Raw genomic sequence first — 19,335 nt, 5'->3', positions numbered from 1 at the left:
TAAAGACTTGAGGTACATTTAAGTTACATTTGTGCTGCTTTGCAAGTTTTACTTTATTTTATTTATTTATTGGGGACAGTGCCCATTGAATTAGATCATTGTGATGACAAACTGGCAGATTAACCCAAGTTGCTAGTTACCATCTATAGTCTCTTAAAAGATTTAAAAAAAAAAAAAAAAGGATTTATTGATGCTATGTATTTGTTTGCACAAAAAAATACAACTATTATAAAAAAATATGATATGTGCAGGAAGACATTTGCATGCATACTGTACGTGTACGGAGACAAGCACCTACATATACTCACATATACAGGAATTAAAAGTAAGCAAAAGCCTGTGCAGGAGAGGTAAGAAGCTAAAAATCTAAAAGAGCACAAGAACTCATGGCAAGATAAAGAGGATTGCATTAAAAATAATAAAAACTAGAATGGCACCTGCAGACCTCCACCAAGACCAATGTCAATGTCAAGCACTGAACTCATTTGCACCACTCTTGGTGGAGGGATGGGGCATGGGCCAGGGAAGAGCACATTAAATTTTGGTGGGGATCCAGATCATTTACTGTGAATTTGATTTTCTTTCTCTGAAGTCTGGTGTATGCTGTTTGACATTGGCCTTGGCGGAGTTATGCGCTCCACTGAGTGCCATTCTAGTTACGCTGGGAGAACAGCGGATTGCTTTGGAAGAAAGCGAGATGAGATAAATGAATGTAAAGCGATAGTCCACAGGGATGACATGCTTTATGCATATCGTCTGTCATGCATAACTGTTTGATGTCCTTTACATACAGCAGTGTTTGAACTGATGGGTTATTTTAACTGATAACTGACCATGTCGACCTCTAGTTCAACAGAGAACTATATAGCATAAATCGAATTATTCCAGCGGTGAAATATTCATCCATTCTTGTAGATTTTGGTCACCGTCCATTCTTTGTTTCGGTCTTTGGTGTCTGGCCTGGAGAAATGCAGTGCCTCAGTAATTACTATGAACTGCTTTGTGTCTCTTGTAGCGCCACGGCCGTAGTTCCAACTACCACAACTGGGGACGCCCTTTCACTCCACAGTCTGCATGGAGCCGCAGGTAGACAATTAGATTTACTCTCAGCCGCTGATTTCAGCTGTTCCCTTAATGAATTCTTAATACCTTCATTAAGCCTTAATTATCTACACGGAAACATCCAACCCTTGCTGTTGGTTTATGCTCTTATTACCTTCATGACTAAATGCTTAATATACAGAATAGTGTTAATCATCTCTTTATGGATACTTTATGAATTGTTCATGGATATGGAATTCCTCTTAATAATTATAGTTGGAATCTTTTCTGCTCCGCAGGTCCAGCTCAAACAGCCTGGGCCGGAGGAGCTATGGGTTTGGGGGGGCTCCTCTGGTAGGAGGCAGCCTCCGTGTGCACAGCACTCGCTCCCCCAAATCCTACACCTATGCCGCTGAGCAGGAGTCCCTTCTCTCCCACCCATCCCACTCCCATCATCCTCTGCCGCCTCATCATCCACTTCCACCCCCACTGTTCCTCTCCAGACACTTTGCTGCAAGGAGGGATCGACGGGCTCTCTCCCTGGAGCTCCCAGAGCTGCTTCGGGCAGGCGGACAGCCCCTGGGCCTGCACCCCGTCCACACAGACCCTGGGAGGAGGAGTGGGTCCGGGGCAAGGGGATCCATCACTGGAGGGTCAGGGGCTGGTAGTGGTTTAGGAGTGGACCATCGGGACTGTAATGGCAAGGCGCCCGGTCCCCACACCCAGCTGATGGCTGAGGTTTTCCCTCAAGTCAACGCACGCAAGGACAGAGGGGACCTCGATGAAGAGACGGACTATGTGAGCATGGATTAGTTATCATTGTTTCCCCCCTCTATTCACTGGGATTCAAGAAAGAAGAAAAGCCATAAAAGCAACATATAAATTAATAATTATCGCCACTTAAGATTATATGTTGCAACTTTATTCTGTTAATGCTACAGGAACAAGGTGCTAAAGTAGACACTTGAGTTTTAGGAGCGATGCTAAAAGTACAGTTGTGCATCTTTTTTTATTGTTATTGCTTATGTGTCAAAATGGTAGAGGAGCTTTAGGGCTCCACTCAGGGATGCTGCTAGTGGCAGATAAATAGGGATTTTTTTTATTGGGTTTCCAAAAATTGCCTAGATAATGCTGAAAAACAAAAAAAATTCATAAATCATAATCGTTATGGGGGTTGGTGTAGAAATGATGCAGCAGTACTGGTTCCCCTCTACAGTCACTTTGCAGCCACTTTCTGAAATGTCCGAGCCTTTCGGAAATCTCCTAAAGCCATCTGGTGTTCACATTCAGTCTCTTTAAAAGTATTTACATTGTGGAATAGAACAGGGCCAAAACATAGAGTTATCCGATAAAAAAGCTAAATATATTGTACATACTGTAGTTGTGGGCGTTGGTCCATGTGGCCCTTTTAGATAAACCATTCCTCTCATCTCTTTTCCCTCCTTTCTCCTCCAGAGTCTGTGCTTCCGTATCCAGAAGATGATGGAGGTTTACAAGCCAGACTGGTGTGAAACCAGAGAGGAGTGGTCTGTCTACCTCTTCTCCCCTCAGAACAAGTAGGTGGACAACTTCAGATCTTTAGGTGAAGGTGTTGTTGCCTCATGGTACAGGGGCCTGATACCCTGGGAACGTCAAAGATTTTCCCCAGAATTTTGGGGAGGGGTCTAGAGAAAAGAATTTCTGAATTTTTTTATTTATTTATTTTTTTTCTGGAAAAAGGGAAGCAACTTTTGTTGCAATGAACCCTACAAATCATCAACCCATTTTCTAGCTCAGGAATACTTTGACAAACCAAAACAAATCCAGACGTCTCAAGCTGGATTTTGCTGAACGTGTTTGGATTGATTTACACCTGAACCTGTTTAGTTACGCTTTTTTTGTACAGCTAAGGCACCATTCATACTTGGGTATTACCACACATTGGCGCTGAGACACCTGGAAACGCGAGAGTCATTCTTCCGCTTGTCATGTATAGGGCTAGGTGCAAGAATGCACCCGGAGCTAGCTAAACTGAAGTGCAGTGTAAAGACATGACAAGGGCAGCAGTACCAATGGCCCTGAAAACAAATGAATGCTTGCAACCGTGCCCAGCTCTGGCCTGATAACGTGGAAGAGCGTGGAACTGCATCAAGCCATTTGTCAGTTCACACAGGGAGAAAAGTGCTGTCTTCTGGTTTCACAAATAGTTTGTGAAAGTGATGTTGCTGTGTGTTTCCTCCAAAGCATTTTTTTCCTTGCAGACAGTGTTATTGACTGTTGTGTGCTGTGTGTGTGTGTCTGTGTTATTTCAACCTTGTCTGTCAGTGTTATTATGTTTTCCAACGGCCTTCAATCCAGTGCGGATAGAAAGCAACATGAAAGAAAAATCATTTAGACGTCCACACGCTCACTCACCAGACTCCCTGCGTGCTGATAGCCACTTAAGGGAAGCCAGGCCCCAGGGCTGTGTTTTGGCATCCTGGCAGGTGCCATCTGTCAAGCACGGGCTGCGTGTGTGTTGGCGGTGCATGTAGCGTTAGGCCATATCTGCGGTTGCGTGTTCTTGCATGTGTTCGCGGATGACTTTGCATATGTGCTAGTGGGAGCACGTGAGCATATGTGCGTCTTTGTTGCGTTTACGCCTCAGCGTGCATGGTAGCGTATGTGTGCGCGCGTGTGCTCTAACAAGTGGACCTAAGCGGAATCGAAGCATGGAAAGCAGACAAAACAAACAAAAGGAGAAGCAAGCCAACTTCAGAAGTTGTGTCTCGGGCGAGGTAACTGCCTACGCCAGTACAGCCGCTGGTCACAATCGATATCAGGGGACAGGGTTGCCAGATTTGAATCAATAGATAAAGGGACAGAGTTTCCAGGTCTGGAGGAAAAGCAGCCACATTAGCTCATTGATTCCCTCACCCAGAGAGCAGGTGCAGCAGTAGGTAGATTTTGTTCCCTTTATAGCTGGCAGACGAGATGAGAGGAGATGTGTGAGGGCTTCACCCAGGAGCTACCTACCGCCTTTTCATCCTCCAGAGCCGATGACTTGACAGAAACCCTGCAGGTGTCTAAGGAGTCTTTTCAGAGATAGTCCCTACGCCAGTGATTCCCAGCCTATTGTGTCCTGCAACTATTTACACTGAAGAAGTGTCTGTTTGTGACCCCTCACCCCTCAATACTTTTCAGACTATTTCTGTCTGTTAGAGGCCAAAAGTCCAAAACATACACACACACATATATATATTTTATTTTGTTCATTTTATTTTGTGTCCCATTACTCATCTTGTGACCCTTCAGATTTATCTCGTTACCCCTTGGCGGGCCTACACGATACTGTATGTTCTTAGGCTAGTGTCTATTTGTATAGTGTACTATTCACATGCATAAGCGGAGGAACAAACCAGTGAGTACAAACTTTGTAATGACTTTGTAATGGAAAGAATTTTGCACTTAAAATTTTAGTTCACAGGGACCTGATTACAAGTTAAATACAGCTTATGAACAGATGCTACAGTGGCTAACAAGATGTTTGTGTACTGGACAGAGTAACTGCTATTTGGTCATTCTGCTGGACTAAAGCTGTTGGTGGCCACAAGAGACAAACCCAAAACAATTACAGTCTCTGAAACTTCTGTCAAGCATGGTGGAGCTGTCCGTGCTCCCCACATGTGCTCTTGGTTCATTTAATCACACAAGACTTTCAACGCATTGAACTACTGCGGGATATCAGATGTCAACAGTAAATCACAAAACCCGCAACCCAGCCTTTCTCCCATAAGACCATGTATTTTGGGGTATCTTAAAGACGAAGCCCAAAGTTTTCTTGTAGGAGGATGGAAATTCTTTAGCTGTTTTTGATGCAGTTAAAATATTAACAAATGAACTAACCAAATGTTGGATTTTCCTCCCTCCCTGCTAACTCTAACACTACTCACTCTTCCCTGTACACCCCCCCTCCGGCTTCTGTTTCTCTCTTGTCAGGTTCAGACTGCTCTGCCAGTCCATTATCGCCCATAAGCTCTTTGACTACGTGGTCCTGGCTTTCATCTTTCTCAACTGCATCACAGTGGCTCTCGAGAGGCCGAAGATCCTGCAAGGCAGCCTGGTAGGCACTATGTTTCTCCATATCACTTATTGTTCTGTAGACTCGGAGCAACTACAGGATGTGCTGGCTCTGGATAGTAGCTCAGTGCGGTGGACACAAAGTGCCATGCGGCTAAAATTTGAAATACTTTGTCTATATTGAATCCCACTCGCTAAAGGGACTTTACTGATTTGTCTTTTAACTGTCAATGAGCTGTCTATTTAACAATAAAGCAAATGTGTTAAGCTGTGTTCCTCTGCATACACATATGCCAAACTTTATTGATCCCGTGCAGGGAAATTGAATATGATGTATATCGTAAAAATAACAAGAACAGGACAACACAGAAGAATGTTTTAATAATAAGTACATTACACACAAAATTGTTTTCATTCTCTCTCTTACAATACACTTTGAATATTTAAGGTAATAGCACAGTCTTCAATTTAAGGACACAGTCAGACTGCTATAGCCCATATATATATATATATAAACACACACATACACACACACACACACATGTAGGTTATATATATCACAATACAACATTAAAACCGGTAACTGGTTTTAATGTTGGGGCTGATCAGTGTATTTCTTGTAGACAAGTGTTTTTTTGCTAATTAAGAAATAAATAATTCTACAAATGATTAAAAACAAGCAGTTAGTTAAATCAATAAGAATCAAGTTCAAAATCCCTCGTTGGCTTTCCGGCTCCAAGTTTTTTCTGAATTTGGCATCAGGCCACTCTCCTGCATTTAATCAGCACCGAAATATTGAATGGTGGGCACTTTTCAAGAAAGTGATCTGAAGTGTTCAAATTAAAGCGCAGCAGCTCTGTCAAACTTTGCATTTAATTTGGCAACAAGAGCTGATTTTAATTTAATTGCAAAAACATTGACAAATGAAGTCAGTGAGCTTTTTCTGAGTCTACGGCAGGGGACCGACTGTGCTTTTCAAATTTCAGTTTGAATCTTCTTGGTGAAGCCAAGTGCAGTCAGTCTTTTCTTCTCGGGCTGGGTTTCTGCCAATTCTGTTTGTCTTTTTGAATTCTTCCTCTCTCCCTCTTCCCTCCACTTCCTGAAGCTTTTTTCCTTCCATTCTTTTTCTCTCAGTTTTTATCCTCTCTCCCTTTCTTACAGGAAAGACTGTTTCTCACCATTTCCAACTACATCTTTACTGCCATTTTTGTTGCGGAGATGACTGTCAAGGTAAAATGCTCTTCCCTTTCCCCTCCTTTCTTCTGTTGCTCTTCTCCACTATCTTTACTTGCTCTGCCTCTCATCACATCCTCGTCTCTCTCCTCTCCCTTGTCCTTTTCCTCTTCCCACTCCTGTCCTGACCTTGTATCTCATCTCCTCCTCTCCGATGTATGCTCTCTCCTTCTCGTCTCCATTAATCTACTGGAATTTTCTTTAAAACTCTCATCTTTCCTCAGTACATGACACTGTATTTTCTTCAGTTTTCACCCTGTCTTTTCTTATCACCTCTTCTCCTATCCACTTCTCTCCTCTCCTCATTTCCTATCGGATTTATTCTTCTCTCTCCATTTTATCTCTGAATCCCTTCTTTCCTCCTTTGTTCTACTCTTCTTCTTTCATCTCCAGCTGTTATTCTCCTCCTCCTGTTGTTGTCTCTTCTCCAGCTGTTGAACCCCCCGCTCCCTTTTTTTCCCCTCTTCTTTTCTTGACAACTTTGCAACTTTCGGTTTAATCAGTTGCACACGTCCCATTAGCGATGGGCAGCTAGATAATGAAGTTAATTAGAAGGCTATCGCTCTTCAGCTGGCCTTTAGCTACTCTCGCACTTCCCATCGATAAACACACACACACGCACACACACACACACACACACACACACACACACAGAAACACGTTAACATATTCTTTTTAATCCACTAATCTACTGTCCAGAAGACAGGGCATCATCCATTATTAAATGCCTTGTGTCTCTAGGCGTTTTCCGCATTGGTAGAAAGTCGGTAGTGATTTATTTATGACTCAGGATAATGAAGACATGTGTAGCACAATGATATGTAGATCATCTCAGCACTGTGGCATTCCAGAGTTCACATGTGTACGTGCAGTATATGCATCTGGCCCCAGGTTGAACTTTAGCTTGCTTTGTTATTTATTCTCTTCTGTATCTTCATCCCCCTCTATTTGCATCTTTATTTACCTCCATTCCTTCAATCGGTCTTTCAATCACCCACATTTCCAGCTTTATCTTCTCTGTGCCTCTGATTTGATTAATTTCTTACTGGGTCCTGTATCTGTCTCTTATCGTTCTTTCTGCTCTTTTGTCCCTCCATTTGTAATTTAATCAGTTGAACTCCGTTGTTATCTTTCTGTGCACTGCTTCATTTGCCTGCTCAAATGTGGTCCCAGCACTCTCCTGCCACTCTTTTTCTTATCTCACAATACTGTATGTCAGCCGCTGTGCTGTAGCTTTAGCTTCCTTTCCACTGGTGAATCAAGGGTCTGACCGTTACAGTTACTCAGTCATAAATAGGTAAAAGTATTTGTCCTGTCATTGAACTGTCGCAAAAAACAGGGGATTCATATTTGCAGATTTGTGGAACCTTCACATTTCCATCCACTTGTATTTGCACAGTACATGAGCTGTATCTCAGCTGTAGCGATTTAGTTTTTTCCAAACACTTACACACTCATTCTGCAACCCATAACATAGATATTAACATTACCACAGACCTCATTTAGCCATGAAGTCCTCAGTGGAACGATCTAAAACTGACAAGGAGAGCACGAGATTAAAAAAAAAAATTGATTTTCAGATCAATGTTATGTTTGTTTGCATAGCCCAGTATCATTTACAGGGCCAGATGTATTAAGGGTTTTCAGGCGCAGATGTGACGCATTCTGCCCCAAACACATGGGTTGAATGTATCAAACAGTCGCAGCAGTCACAGGTCGCGTGTCATTTGTGGGAATGTCTGCAACATGCGTCTCATTCCTCGTTGCATGCGCATTTAAGGGAGGATCAAACAAGTAATAGGAGAAGACATATTCTGCTGGATTTACTCAGGTCACGCAATTTGCAACTGTCAGTTTTTCGGGGGGAACTTCTCTGCCTCTCAAAAAGGAGGCGTAAACACGGCAGAAATGGGATTTAAAAGAGCCACAAGTGTGGTTGTAGTGGCTTAAATAAATTTGCATTAAGTAAAAGCTTATAAATGATGGAAACCTGATTATTAGAAACCAAAATTAAGCCATTAGGCAATTATTAATGAACACAAAATGTCATTACTGTAATGCAAAAGAATAGTGGACGGGAATTGTGGTTTGTGTTCATCAAACTTGAGTTTGAACTTCATCAATCAATTTATTCAATGATGTACAATCACAGCAGACTGCAACTGAACTTTTCTTTGTTTTGTTTAAAACATTCAAGTGACAGTTTGGTCGCGTTTACCTCAGTATTAAAATCAATATCAATACCATCTCCACCTCCACCTGCTCCACTCTGCTGGACTTGCTGGACCAGAGTTTTCTTATATTCCATTTCCTTTGTGTTTACCATGTTTATTGCCTTGGAGGTTCACTACCAGGGGCCGTGCAGGAGCTGACTGCATAATGACTGCGGCAGTAGGTTCAATGAAAACCACAGCGAAAATTTGTGTAACGCCACTTTCTTAGTACATCTGGCCCATAATGTTTCAGGCAGCGTACAGGCCGGCGACAAGCCCAAAAGAGGTTAACAAGAAATACCCTGACACCTAACCCTGTGTGGTCCAAGGGATATCATTCATATCATTCATGGTATATACTGTATACACATGGGAACAACCCAGTAGAGTCATAGCTGCCCTCAAATAAACAGTGGTTCTGTTCATTTCCGTTCCGTTCACCCTGACCAAGAGTCTGAACCTGAGACTTTGCATCGCAATCCCACCTGATCTCAAGCACTTCATGCGTTGTGCAACGAATTGCTTGCCAGCACATCCTCTGTTAGCCCTTGACCTACATCTTGCTTGACAGCAGTATGTTTTACAAGTTGTACCCCTAACTTTAAACTCTCTCGGCCCATAATGAAGCAATCACTTTTAGAGCTCCGCATGGTCAGGTAGCTACCTACATTCATGGCTGCATTAAATCACAAGCAGGTCTCCGAGGTTTAGCATCCATCAGAAAAACCTCAGAGAAAGGCTTGCTCGATTACTTACTTAAACACTTGCTTACCTACTTACTTATCAAATGGTCGCATAAGCTTTGGAAACTCATCTCCCCCCGACACCTTTCTGACGTCCCATTTTGGGGGCAGCGGTGGCTGTATCTGACACAAGTCTCCGAAATGGACGATCCAACTTTCACACCCATTCCTCGCGGTGACTGGCCAGCTGCGTGGAAGGAAGGACTACTTCTGTCACTTTTCATGAGAGCAAAGTAATTGAAACACTGTGAATGTATCCAATGACACACTGTCTGGAAATGTGCAATGTTAACCCCGTATTTAAACGATATCGCATCTCCCCCTTCCAACGACTGCATTAAAACCACCGTATGAGATACCGGAGAAAATACCCTAGAATTGATTCAGTTGGTCACTGCACGAATAGCAGATTATTTTAATGAAATCATTTGTTACCTAGAAGCCTCACAAATTCAGATGTGAGCTGTGTGTTAGGGAACACTTCCAAGTGCAAAAAAAAAAGTAATTACGCTCTTTATAAATGTATGTTTGTTGATTGGTATTAAATAATAATTTCTTTAATTATAAGCATTTTTTGTTTTTAAACTATTGTGGTTAAGTGATGTTGTCAGAAATTTTCTTTGAACAAAAAAGTAATGAATTCAGTCACGTGAAGTTAAGATAATGATCTTCTGCCATGCTTTCTGTTTTCTCATATTTATGTCAATACAAGACCGATCCAACATTATTTCCTTCTCTCTGTATTTTCCCCTCTTTCCACCCTCCGTCCCATCCTCCCTCTGCCCCTCTCTCCTCTTGCTGCTCTTAATCTGTTGTTCCAGGCCGGTCAGTGTGATCTGTCTTTGAGGAGCTCTAATTAAACAACCACACTAATTAAACAGTTTCCTCTCCAAGACACACTCCATCACATAGACAGCCTGTTCTCATCTCCTGTCCTCACGCACGCAAATACAACCCCCACATGAGCCCCAGTGATCAGTGTAAACAGTGTTACCTGCGCACAAAGAGTCTGACCTTGAACATCAGACTCTTAGGAAGAACAGGGAGGGGAGTGTAGAGCTGGCTATCCTTCCACCTCCCCCCTGTCACATACTTGTCACACTGTGTCTGTTCCCTGCTGGAACTGATCAGGCCGTTATAAGATCTAAGCGGGCCTGACAGACCAAGTTTCATACTAGCATTTTAGCAGCCAGTCTGTCGCACTGCTCCCTGCGCTTTCACTCTCGACATACCCAGTTTAAAGTTACATCATGCAATTGTTTTGACCCTAGTAAAGATTCTGTCAACCTTTTGTTCTTCTTCTCTCATATGGTCCATTTCTTCCCCCAGCACTAGCCGTTCAGCACTGGGGCTGTCATGGAACAGCGTCTAGCTTTGAGGCTGAGGTATAAAAAATGAAAAATGTGGAGCTTTCTTCATGCTCCTTTTGTTTCTTTATACCCACTTCATAACACTTACTGAGGAGCTTAGTAGTAAAAGCTGAAAGAAATGAGTCAAAATGGAGTCAGGGATCTTGCTTTGTAGCAACAGTGAGCAACTTTTTTGAGACATGTCTCGTGTCTCTGTTCCACGTATGGACACAATGAATCCCATTTACTAAAGAGCATTCTGAAAAGCTCCGCAGGTAGCATCAGCTGGTAAGAACTCTTCCATTAAAACTCAATTTTTTTTTTTTTCGGTAGCAGCAGCCTAATGTTGGAACAAGACATCTTCTACCACTTAAAACTTTAAAAATATAATACTTACCATTGTGCCAAACCTAAGAAAGACAAAAATATTTTGCTTTTCATAGAAATTTGATGGATTAATAATACTAATTAAGTATAAAAGTGTAAATGTTAATCACTGTTGACTCAAACATGTTCTTAGTGAAAAAGGTGCAGCACAAACACACTTGATACTTACCAGGTACCAAACAGTTGCCTAAATCCATCATGCCTGGACTCAGGTTAAACTGATGATGGATGATGAACCATCATGAGAAGAGCCAGTTTTCGTGCTAACAAGGGGCAACACCAGCCCAAAGCCGGTCCCGGTGCTGTTCAACAATCCCATATCCTAGAAATACTCTTACATATTAATTCATGACTACAAATATGTTTTAGAACAATGTATTATTCACTGTATGTATTACGTCTTTACGTCAACACAATGAGGGTGTGTTTTTAATGAAAGTTTCTGCTTAAACATAGAAATTTTCATACAGAGCATTTCAGGTTAACTTTCACGGACAACATATTTTTAAATTTAAAAGAAATAAACTAAAGCATAGTCGGTATTTTTCTTTGTTATGTTTAAGCACTCACAGCTCTTTGTTATGGTTGGGGAAATATTGTCATCATGGGTAATTACTGAAAAAGTCAGAAGTGTTTTTGAAGCACGGGACAGGACAGGTTTACATATTAACATTTCACCAAAACCATGAGCTTTCCTAACTTTAGGCAAAGTTCTTTTTTTGTGTAAACCTAAAAACACACACAGCTCAGGATGCAAATCCCTCTGGCCTCTGGTTTCAAAGTCCTGCGCTTTGAGCACCGAACATCCAGCCTGACGACCTCCCTACAACCTGTGGGTGGTACGGTGACGTATCCTGAAAACTCTTTACCATGGAACATTATTCAGTCAAGTTTTTGTCAAAGCACATTTTTAAAAAACAAATTAGTAGTATTTATACGTAATATCAGTGAGATAGGGTTGACCAAGTGGCGTCGATTCTCAGCCCACATCAGCTTCCTCAGAACCTAATAAAGTCTGGCAGCTACTGTATACATGTACAGTATATGGGCGAGAGCCAGTTCACATTTGGTTCGCTGCTGCTACAGTCCACACAGTTTTGCAGCTACTCAACCACAAGTGTTGACTTCCTTGGTTGCTTCAAAAAATAGTCAAGGGCTGCAGTTTCAATATGACTGCAGTTTCAATTTTTTTTTTTTTTTTTCCATTATTTGATTTACTTTTCCTGGCAAGGATTCCTAATTGTTATAAATAAGTTAATTTCTAGGTATATTTTTTTGCTTTTTGCAAATTTGACCACATAAGGACAGTTTTAATGGCTAATGTTGCACACGGATCAGATTTGTCTCAATGATGCTCAAAAAGAAGTAAAGCGAATAATGGATCTAGGCATTCAGGCTACAAAGTGATGCTGACATACGGGCAAAGGGTAAAGAGTATTGTGGGCTCCGTTTAGAGGTTCATTATAGTCCTTTTCAAGTCTATGTGCGGCAATGTGAGCTCACAAAATCCCATCTTCAACATCCAATTGCAAAACTAACTCTGAAGCGACGAGCACAACCATTACCACATTTTCTGCTAAATGACATTGCAAATGGAGTTCGAATGTAATTAAAATTTGAATTTGATGCGACATACTCGCTCCTTCAGCCAAAGGACGGCCGGTAGTGTTAGAGGAGAAGAGCTGGCTTTGATAGTAACGCTGGCATCAGCTTGCTATAGATTTCTCATGCGTGATGTTTTATCATGGTGACATTTGATCTGCTTAATGGAGGTCCCGCGGCCTTCCAATAGTCCTGAGGGGGCTTCAGTATATCCGGCTGCTGTTAACAATCAAACAGATGTATTATAACTCAGTAGCCGGCCAGTGGAAGCATGACAAAAGACCCATCGTATAGGATATGACAGTGACTCACCACTGTACAGATCTCACCAGCAACGACAGATGACACATTTTCGTACAGTGAAAGTTTTGTGCTATGTTAACTGTGAAAGAAGCCAGAAAGATTGTCTGTTCTGAAACAGAGCTGCGTGGAACTGACTTCCACGAAACTGACTTCTTCATTTGGTTTTCTGTTACATACTGTAGCTCTCTCTGCCTGACTGTCTTGGCCTTTCTCCCACTTAGTCATTATTTCATTCTTTTTCTGTATTTCTCTTCATTCGTGTCGTTTTCACCCTCTGATTTTGAGGCTCCACATTATTTCTACAGAGTTAGGATTGCCCCTGACAACAGTTGACATGGCAGTGTCTTTTATCACGCCGCTGCTGTCACTCACTATGAGTTACTGTGGTGACGGTTATGGTGTTTGTTCAGAGGTGGAATTTTCCAGTACACACAAATGCAGCAGAGTTTTGTACAAGCTTTTCTAGAAGGCAGAGCCCAAGTTAGAATGGCCCACTGAGAATGGCTTCCAAAGAAAGCCTTAGTGTATTATGAAAACCATTGCTATTGTGTTATCTCAGTCTAATTATCAGAGGTGCTGTCCCTGGGGTGGCACAGTTTCAAAAGGGGTTAGATTATCAGTAGGTATAAGCCACCGTCATCAATTTTCAGTCCAGTAAAGGACTACCCCAAAGAATCTCTACTGAGTAGTGTGGCGGAAATTGCTCGTAAAGCTCTGCCCTCAACAGATATATCTTACAATATATAGGAGACAATAGCTTACAGGAGTCAGAAGTCAGAAAGATACGCCTCTCAGGAGGATGGCAGATTTCAGTATTTATAGTGTTCCAGCAAAATGAGAATTCAAACATGATTGGTCCTCTGTTGCTTACGGAAGATAGTTATCCAATGGCAAACTGCCAGAGCTGAGAAAGAGTCAAATAATCGCCGCGTGATTCTCGGAAGGTGCCTCTTTAAGATTTGTTACTTGCCTCCTCACGTAGGACAACAGCTGCCGTCAGCTTGGATTCACCACAACTACAGGGGATTCCAGTGCAGACTAGAAACTCCACAGTCACACGACTCTTTTCCGGTTGTGTGCATTTTTAATGTGTGCACAAGCGTCCTCAAAGGCTGAGAGTGTTGGCAGACCTTCTATGTTACTTATTTTGAGAATTGGGCAGGTAATTAAAGATTTTTCTTCTCACTGCCCCTTTTTTGGTCATGGAATGTATATTATTGTTGTTCTTACATAGTGCAGCGTATATTATGTGTGGAGCTTAACTTTGTAGAGTTCACTTTGTGAACTTAAGTTATCCCCACATATTAAGAGGTGGAAGAGATTTGAGGATAGCGCCAACCGGAAAAGTGAGGTTGACAGAGTATAGCAGTTGTGTTTTGTATTGCAAAATGAATATTCAACCTCTTTGCCCATTGATACTGTAGGACGAACGACTCCACTTGCTACAGGATATTCTGGACAGATGTTTGTCAAGTCTATATGGCCGGGAAAAGTAAGTATGGTAATTAGTTTAAGTATCGTTTCCAAGACGATGGCAATGTCGTCGTGTATACTTAACATCTAGGGTGACATGGTCACGTGACTGATCACCAAACTGTTCGCTGTATGAGGAAACCAGAAAGCAAAGCATGCTGAGCATACGGGTAAATGGCGTACAAGTGAATTATATTACAGGCGTAATTCGAGAAGTTTCTACGGCCGTTTTTTTTTTTTTTACATTTTAACACGTTACAAATCCATTTATACTGTTGTAAATCCAAGCTGACTACGGCTACTGTCTTAAGGAAGCAAACTGCAACATTTTTTAGAGACACCAATTATTTGATAGATATATTTAGAAAGATAAAATTTCAGTGGCGTATAGCATCTCCAGTGCCGCATTCCCAAACACAGGTAGTCACACCACCACCGCCAGCCCCAGCTTTTTCAGAACGTTCCGTCTTTCCACATCTCTCTGGCGTGACATAAACAAGGCAGATGAGCCTGCCGTATTTTTGTGTTTTCTGTTTCGACGAGACATCCACACCAAGTTATTATTGCCGTGAAAGTGCCTGGCAGGTGTCAAATGATGTTGCAAGCAATCATCTAGCGTGTGTCTTTTCCTCCAAGCCCGCCAACTCTTTTTCATCTCAAAACTTTCTCTGTCTTTTCTTACAGCCTCTTATCTCATTCTCCTCTGCCCCTCACTTCTGACTTTCATTCCTTGCACTGATAGCTGCCTCACTGTTCATCTCCCCCACCTCACCCGTGCTCTCCTTTCCCCGTAGGATACTCTCCTCTTTCCTCTCTGGTTCAGTCCCCAAGACCTCCCGTCCAGCTGTAGCTAGAAGGTGACGGACTGTAAACCCGAGGCAGTCACAACGACACCCACCGCCTCAACAATATTTTGGCCCGTGTGGCCAGACAGTTTGTGAGTCCAGAGTGGAGAAGTGTCTGATTTAAGAGGATTCAGGTGGACTGCTGAGGTGGCACAGTGCAGTGTCAGCAGTCCAAAATACCATATGACTTAGCTAAAATTTAAACAGTAAAGCTTTTCCTTGCATTATTTTCCTGTTTAAATCGTAAACAATTTTCCTCAGTCACTCAGCAAAAAGTCACATACAATTCAGTTCACTTCACAAACAGAACCACGGCACTTTGTTTGTTGCTGAAAATTCATCATTCCAAAAACGGTGAATCATAATGTGAATGTGGATGTGTTAGCAGAGAGTCAAATGTTGGAGAGTCCACTCTGCTGTCTGAATTGTAGTAGACTTGCTTTCCTTTTAATCGCCTTTCCGTTCCCCTCCTCTCTTCCCTTACTTTATCCCTCTCCTCGTCTGTTCCTCTTCCTTTTGAACATTCACTTTTCTCATATCGGGATTTAGGAGCTTTTGCCTGTCTTCTCCTCCTTCCCTACTTTCATCTCCTTGGAAATTCAACTCTTTTGGATATAACACCTCTCTCCCTTAATCACAGTCTTCTCCTCCTCCCATATCTTTGACTTTTGTCCTCGTTTAAAATGTCTCCTCTCATCTCCTTCAGAAAGCAGCTGAAATGAAATGAAATACCTGTTTGAGAAGACAAATCTTGTGTGTGTGTGTGTGTGTGTGTGTGTGTGTGTGTGTGTGTGTGTGTGTGTGTGTGTGTGTGTGTGTGTGTGTGTGTGTGTGTGTGTGTGTGTGTGCGTGTGTGTTTGTGTGTGCGCATCAGGCCACTGTTGCATTACCTGTGTGGGATTCAGCTTCTCTCTCCCTTCATCTCTCCAGGTGGTGTCCATGGGTCTGTACCTGGGGGAGACGGCCTATCTTAGGAGCAGCTGGAACATTCTAGACGGGTTCCTGGTCTTCGTCTCTTTGATTGACATTGTGGTGTCCATGGCGGGCGGAGCTAAGATCCTGGGCGTGCTGCGTGTTCTCAGGTTGCTCAGGACACTACGCCCCCTTAGGTTCGTAGGAAAAACCGTTGAGTTTTCAGTTTTATCCACAGCTTGATTATTCTTTCTGAGGGGGTATGAATTTTTACGGCTAGGCTGTAGATCCGCACACACAGGCAAGCAGGAAGCAATTATGTGCTCTCTGAGCAAACGCACAGATTTTGGACATTACCGGCCTTTCTACCATTTGGAATTTGTTTATATTGTTGTATACGTATTACAATATCTACAGGATGTGGTTGAAGAGGATTTTCCCTGACCATTTTGGCTTGGGACCCCTCCAGACGTATGTCATCCGTTGACACTTTGTCAGAGTTTACATAGAGTACGATGATCAGCTGTGAGTAGTTCAATCAACCCAGTGCATTTTCCTTTTCCAGTTTATTTTTTAAATGTTTTTTATGAAAGTAAAACTGTCCCTAGAGCCACAGGAAAATGACAAAGATTTTAAAAGTGTAATACATTTCTTTCCAATCTAATAAGGAACCCTTTTTATAAAGGTTTTATAGATTGTAACTAATGGTCTTATTAAGGCTTCATTAAACATTTACCAATTTTTATAGATCAGTATTTCATCATGTAGATCGTTTGACCAGTCAATGGGATTATTTGCAGCCTTTAACTAATGGCTTGTAACTGATCTATAAAGCATTAGTAAATTATTTATTAACTATTGATAAATGCCCCCTTTGTAAAGGGTGGCTTATTAGAAAGTGGTACCTATAATTCTGTAAGGGGTATGCGATTTCTATCTGCTTTCCTGTCTGATTAATTATCCCATGACATTTCAGATTTCTCTTTCCGAACCCCCTTGGGGCTTCCCGACCCCTAGGTTTGGAGCCATTGCTTTAAGATATAATTTTAATCATTTAGAGCCGACCAGTACCTGACAGAGCAGTTGAGAAAACAGCTTACGTGGAAGCAGCTGGTGAATTAGAGCAGGTGAAGAGAGCTGAAATTACATTCAACTGAGGTCATTTTAGGTCCGAATCAATTCAGTCCGTGCTCTATGTCATTACCAAAAATGCTCAGTCTTTCCATCTTCTGTACAGGCAGATCGTTCTTCCCTTAAACTGCAACAAATGTGTGTTTTTTTAAACTGCTACAAATTGAACAACACAGCTGCCCTTTTCATTGTTGCTTTTGATGACACCATATTTCTTTATATACTTTAAAAGTGCAGTAGGTCTAGGAGTTTTTCATTTTTTATTTATTTTTTTTTACTTTGAATTCTAGAAAGCGATCATGTCCTAGCCTTTTTTTTCCCTTTCTCTCTCTCTCTCCCCCCATCTGTCCTCCAGGGTGATCAGCAGGGCTCCAGGGCTAAAGCTGGTAGTTGAGACCCTCATCACGTCCCTCAAACCCATTGGCAACATTGTCCTCATCTGCTGCGCCTTCTTCATTATCTTTGGCATCCTTGGGGTTCAGGTACACGATTCAACTTGGATGTATATGTTCAACACCTTACACTTTTTTTTATTGTCTTTCTTTTATTTAATCGGGATCTCACACGCCTTAAACAATTAATGAGTACTCTGCAAAAACTTTAATTGGACCTGCAATGGTGAAACTATTGCAAATATGAAATGACCTAACAAAGCGACCTCCATGCTCACCATGAGAATTAAAGTGCGTCAAAATATGCTTTCTGGGCCACAATTATGCTCTAAACTTCAATCTAGAGCAAAAATTAAAACCAAGAGTTGGAAGATTAGACATTATTAAACAGGAACAGTGGAGAACGTGAAATGAGACTGTTTGGCCGAGCTTGTGCCCACAATGAAATCACATTCTCGCAGCATGGCTAAGAAGGCAAATTAGAGCAGAAACCGACAGGAAGACGTACAAAGGCAACACATCAACATACAAAAATTCAACTGGTGGGTGAAATTTTCTACCAAGCAAAGAACAGGCTGACTTTAAAAAACCAAGGTCTGCTGTCCACATATCCCTGCGCGTGGTCATGTAATGACCCAAAACATTATCAATCCTTTACAGGAAAAAATGCACGTTTTTGGAATTAACTTAAGTTATAGGACTCAAGAACACAGACAGAGGTACCTTTAAATCCCAAATGTTTCCATTAATATTCAAACAACAAAGAGTCCCAAGACCAAGTATATAAACAACGACGTCCATCCTCAGTCATTTACAATCAAAATTGTATCTAAACAAAAGCAAAGGAAAAAAACAATTCTTTCAAATCTCTCCTCCGTAAGTCTCCTTCACTGTATAGTCAGGAATGGCCCATTAAACTGCAGTATGTGTCCTAAATGCATCAGTATTAACGACATCTGCACAGGCTGTATTAGTATTTTATATTTTATATTTTATTTCTAGGAGAGTTCATAAGTCTTGTAAACTTACAGCTGACTTGGTTTTCCCATTTTTATTTAATTAGTTAGGTACCATATATTCTTTTGGATCTAGTCGTCAGCGCCGCTCTGTTCTCCCTCACAGCATTTCACGTTATTATTCTCTCTGCATCCGCTGTTATGCATTATTTTACTCGCTCCCATCTTTGATGTGGTCAATATAATTGAGAATTAAAAACACCTTTTCTCAGGAGGAAAACAAAACTGTTGATATCAAGTGCTTTTGGAGTCTTCGCCCACACACTAGTTACAGACTATAATTATGAAATTACTTCAAAAGCTGCAGGAGGTGGCTACACACAAGTGTTGTCATGGCTTCATCAAAATGTATCTTTGTGTGCCTCTGCTTCTCATTTTCCTCTCGGTCTGTGTTTTCCTTCCAAGCTCTTCAAAGGCAAATTCTACTACTGTGTGGGTTTCGATGTGAAGAACATCACTAACAAATCCGACTGTCTTGCTGCCAACTATCGATGGATTCACCACAAATACAACTTTGACAACCTTGGACAGGTACAAGAAAGAGAAAATATACATTCCTGACAACCTTCTTGGATCTTGGATGTTTTGAACATACTAATTCTGGATGTATATACAAACAATGGTGCACATGATCATAAGCATTATGATAATGATTAG

At 41.7% G+C, this 19,335-nt stretch overlaps 1 protein-coding gene across 1 annotated transcript in view; it reads left to right on the top strand.

The window, feature by feature from the left end:
• Positions 1 to 19,335, top strand: part of LOC120800371 (voltage-dependent T-type calcium channel subunit alpha-1I-like) — a 218,364-nt gene that overhangs the window by 155,744 nt on the left and 43,285 nt on the right. The window contains exons 17-24 of the mRNA XM_040146439.1: positions 1,016 to 1,086; positions 1,341 to 1,839; positions 2,497 to 2,597; positions 4,999 to 5,122; positions 6,241 to 6,309; positions 16,158 to 16,336; positions 17,626 to 17,752; positions 19,084 to 19,209. Of these exons, the coding sequence (XP_040002373.1) occupies positions 1,016 to 1,086; positions 1,341 to 1,839; positions 2,497 to 2,597; positions 4,999 to 5,122; positions 6,241 to 6,309; positions 16,158 to 16,336; positions 17,626 to 17,752; positions 19,084 to 19,209 (1,296 nt within the window). The remainder of the gene's footprint in view (positions 1 to 1,015; positions 1,087 to 1,340; positions 1,840 to 2,496; positions 2,598 to 4,998; positions 5,123 to 6,240; positions 6,310 to 16,157; positions 16,337 to 17,625; positions 17,753 to 19,083; positions 19,210 to 19,335) is intronic.

The sequence above is a fragment of the Xiphias gladius genome, chromosome 15 (genome assembly GCF_016859285.1).
Source record: "Xiphias gladius isolate SHS-SW01 ecotype Sanya breed wild chromosome 15, ASM1685928v1, whole genome shotgun sequence".
Taxonomy (NCBI): domain Eukaryota; kingdom Metazoa; phylum Chordata; class Actinopteri; order Istiophoriformes; family Xiphiidae; genus Xiphias; species Xiphias gladius.
The sequence above is the reverse complement of the archived record's forward strand: the minus strand, read 5'-3'. Positions and strand labels throughout refer to the sequence as shown.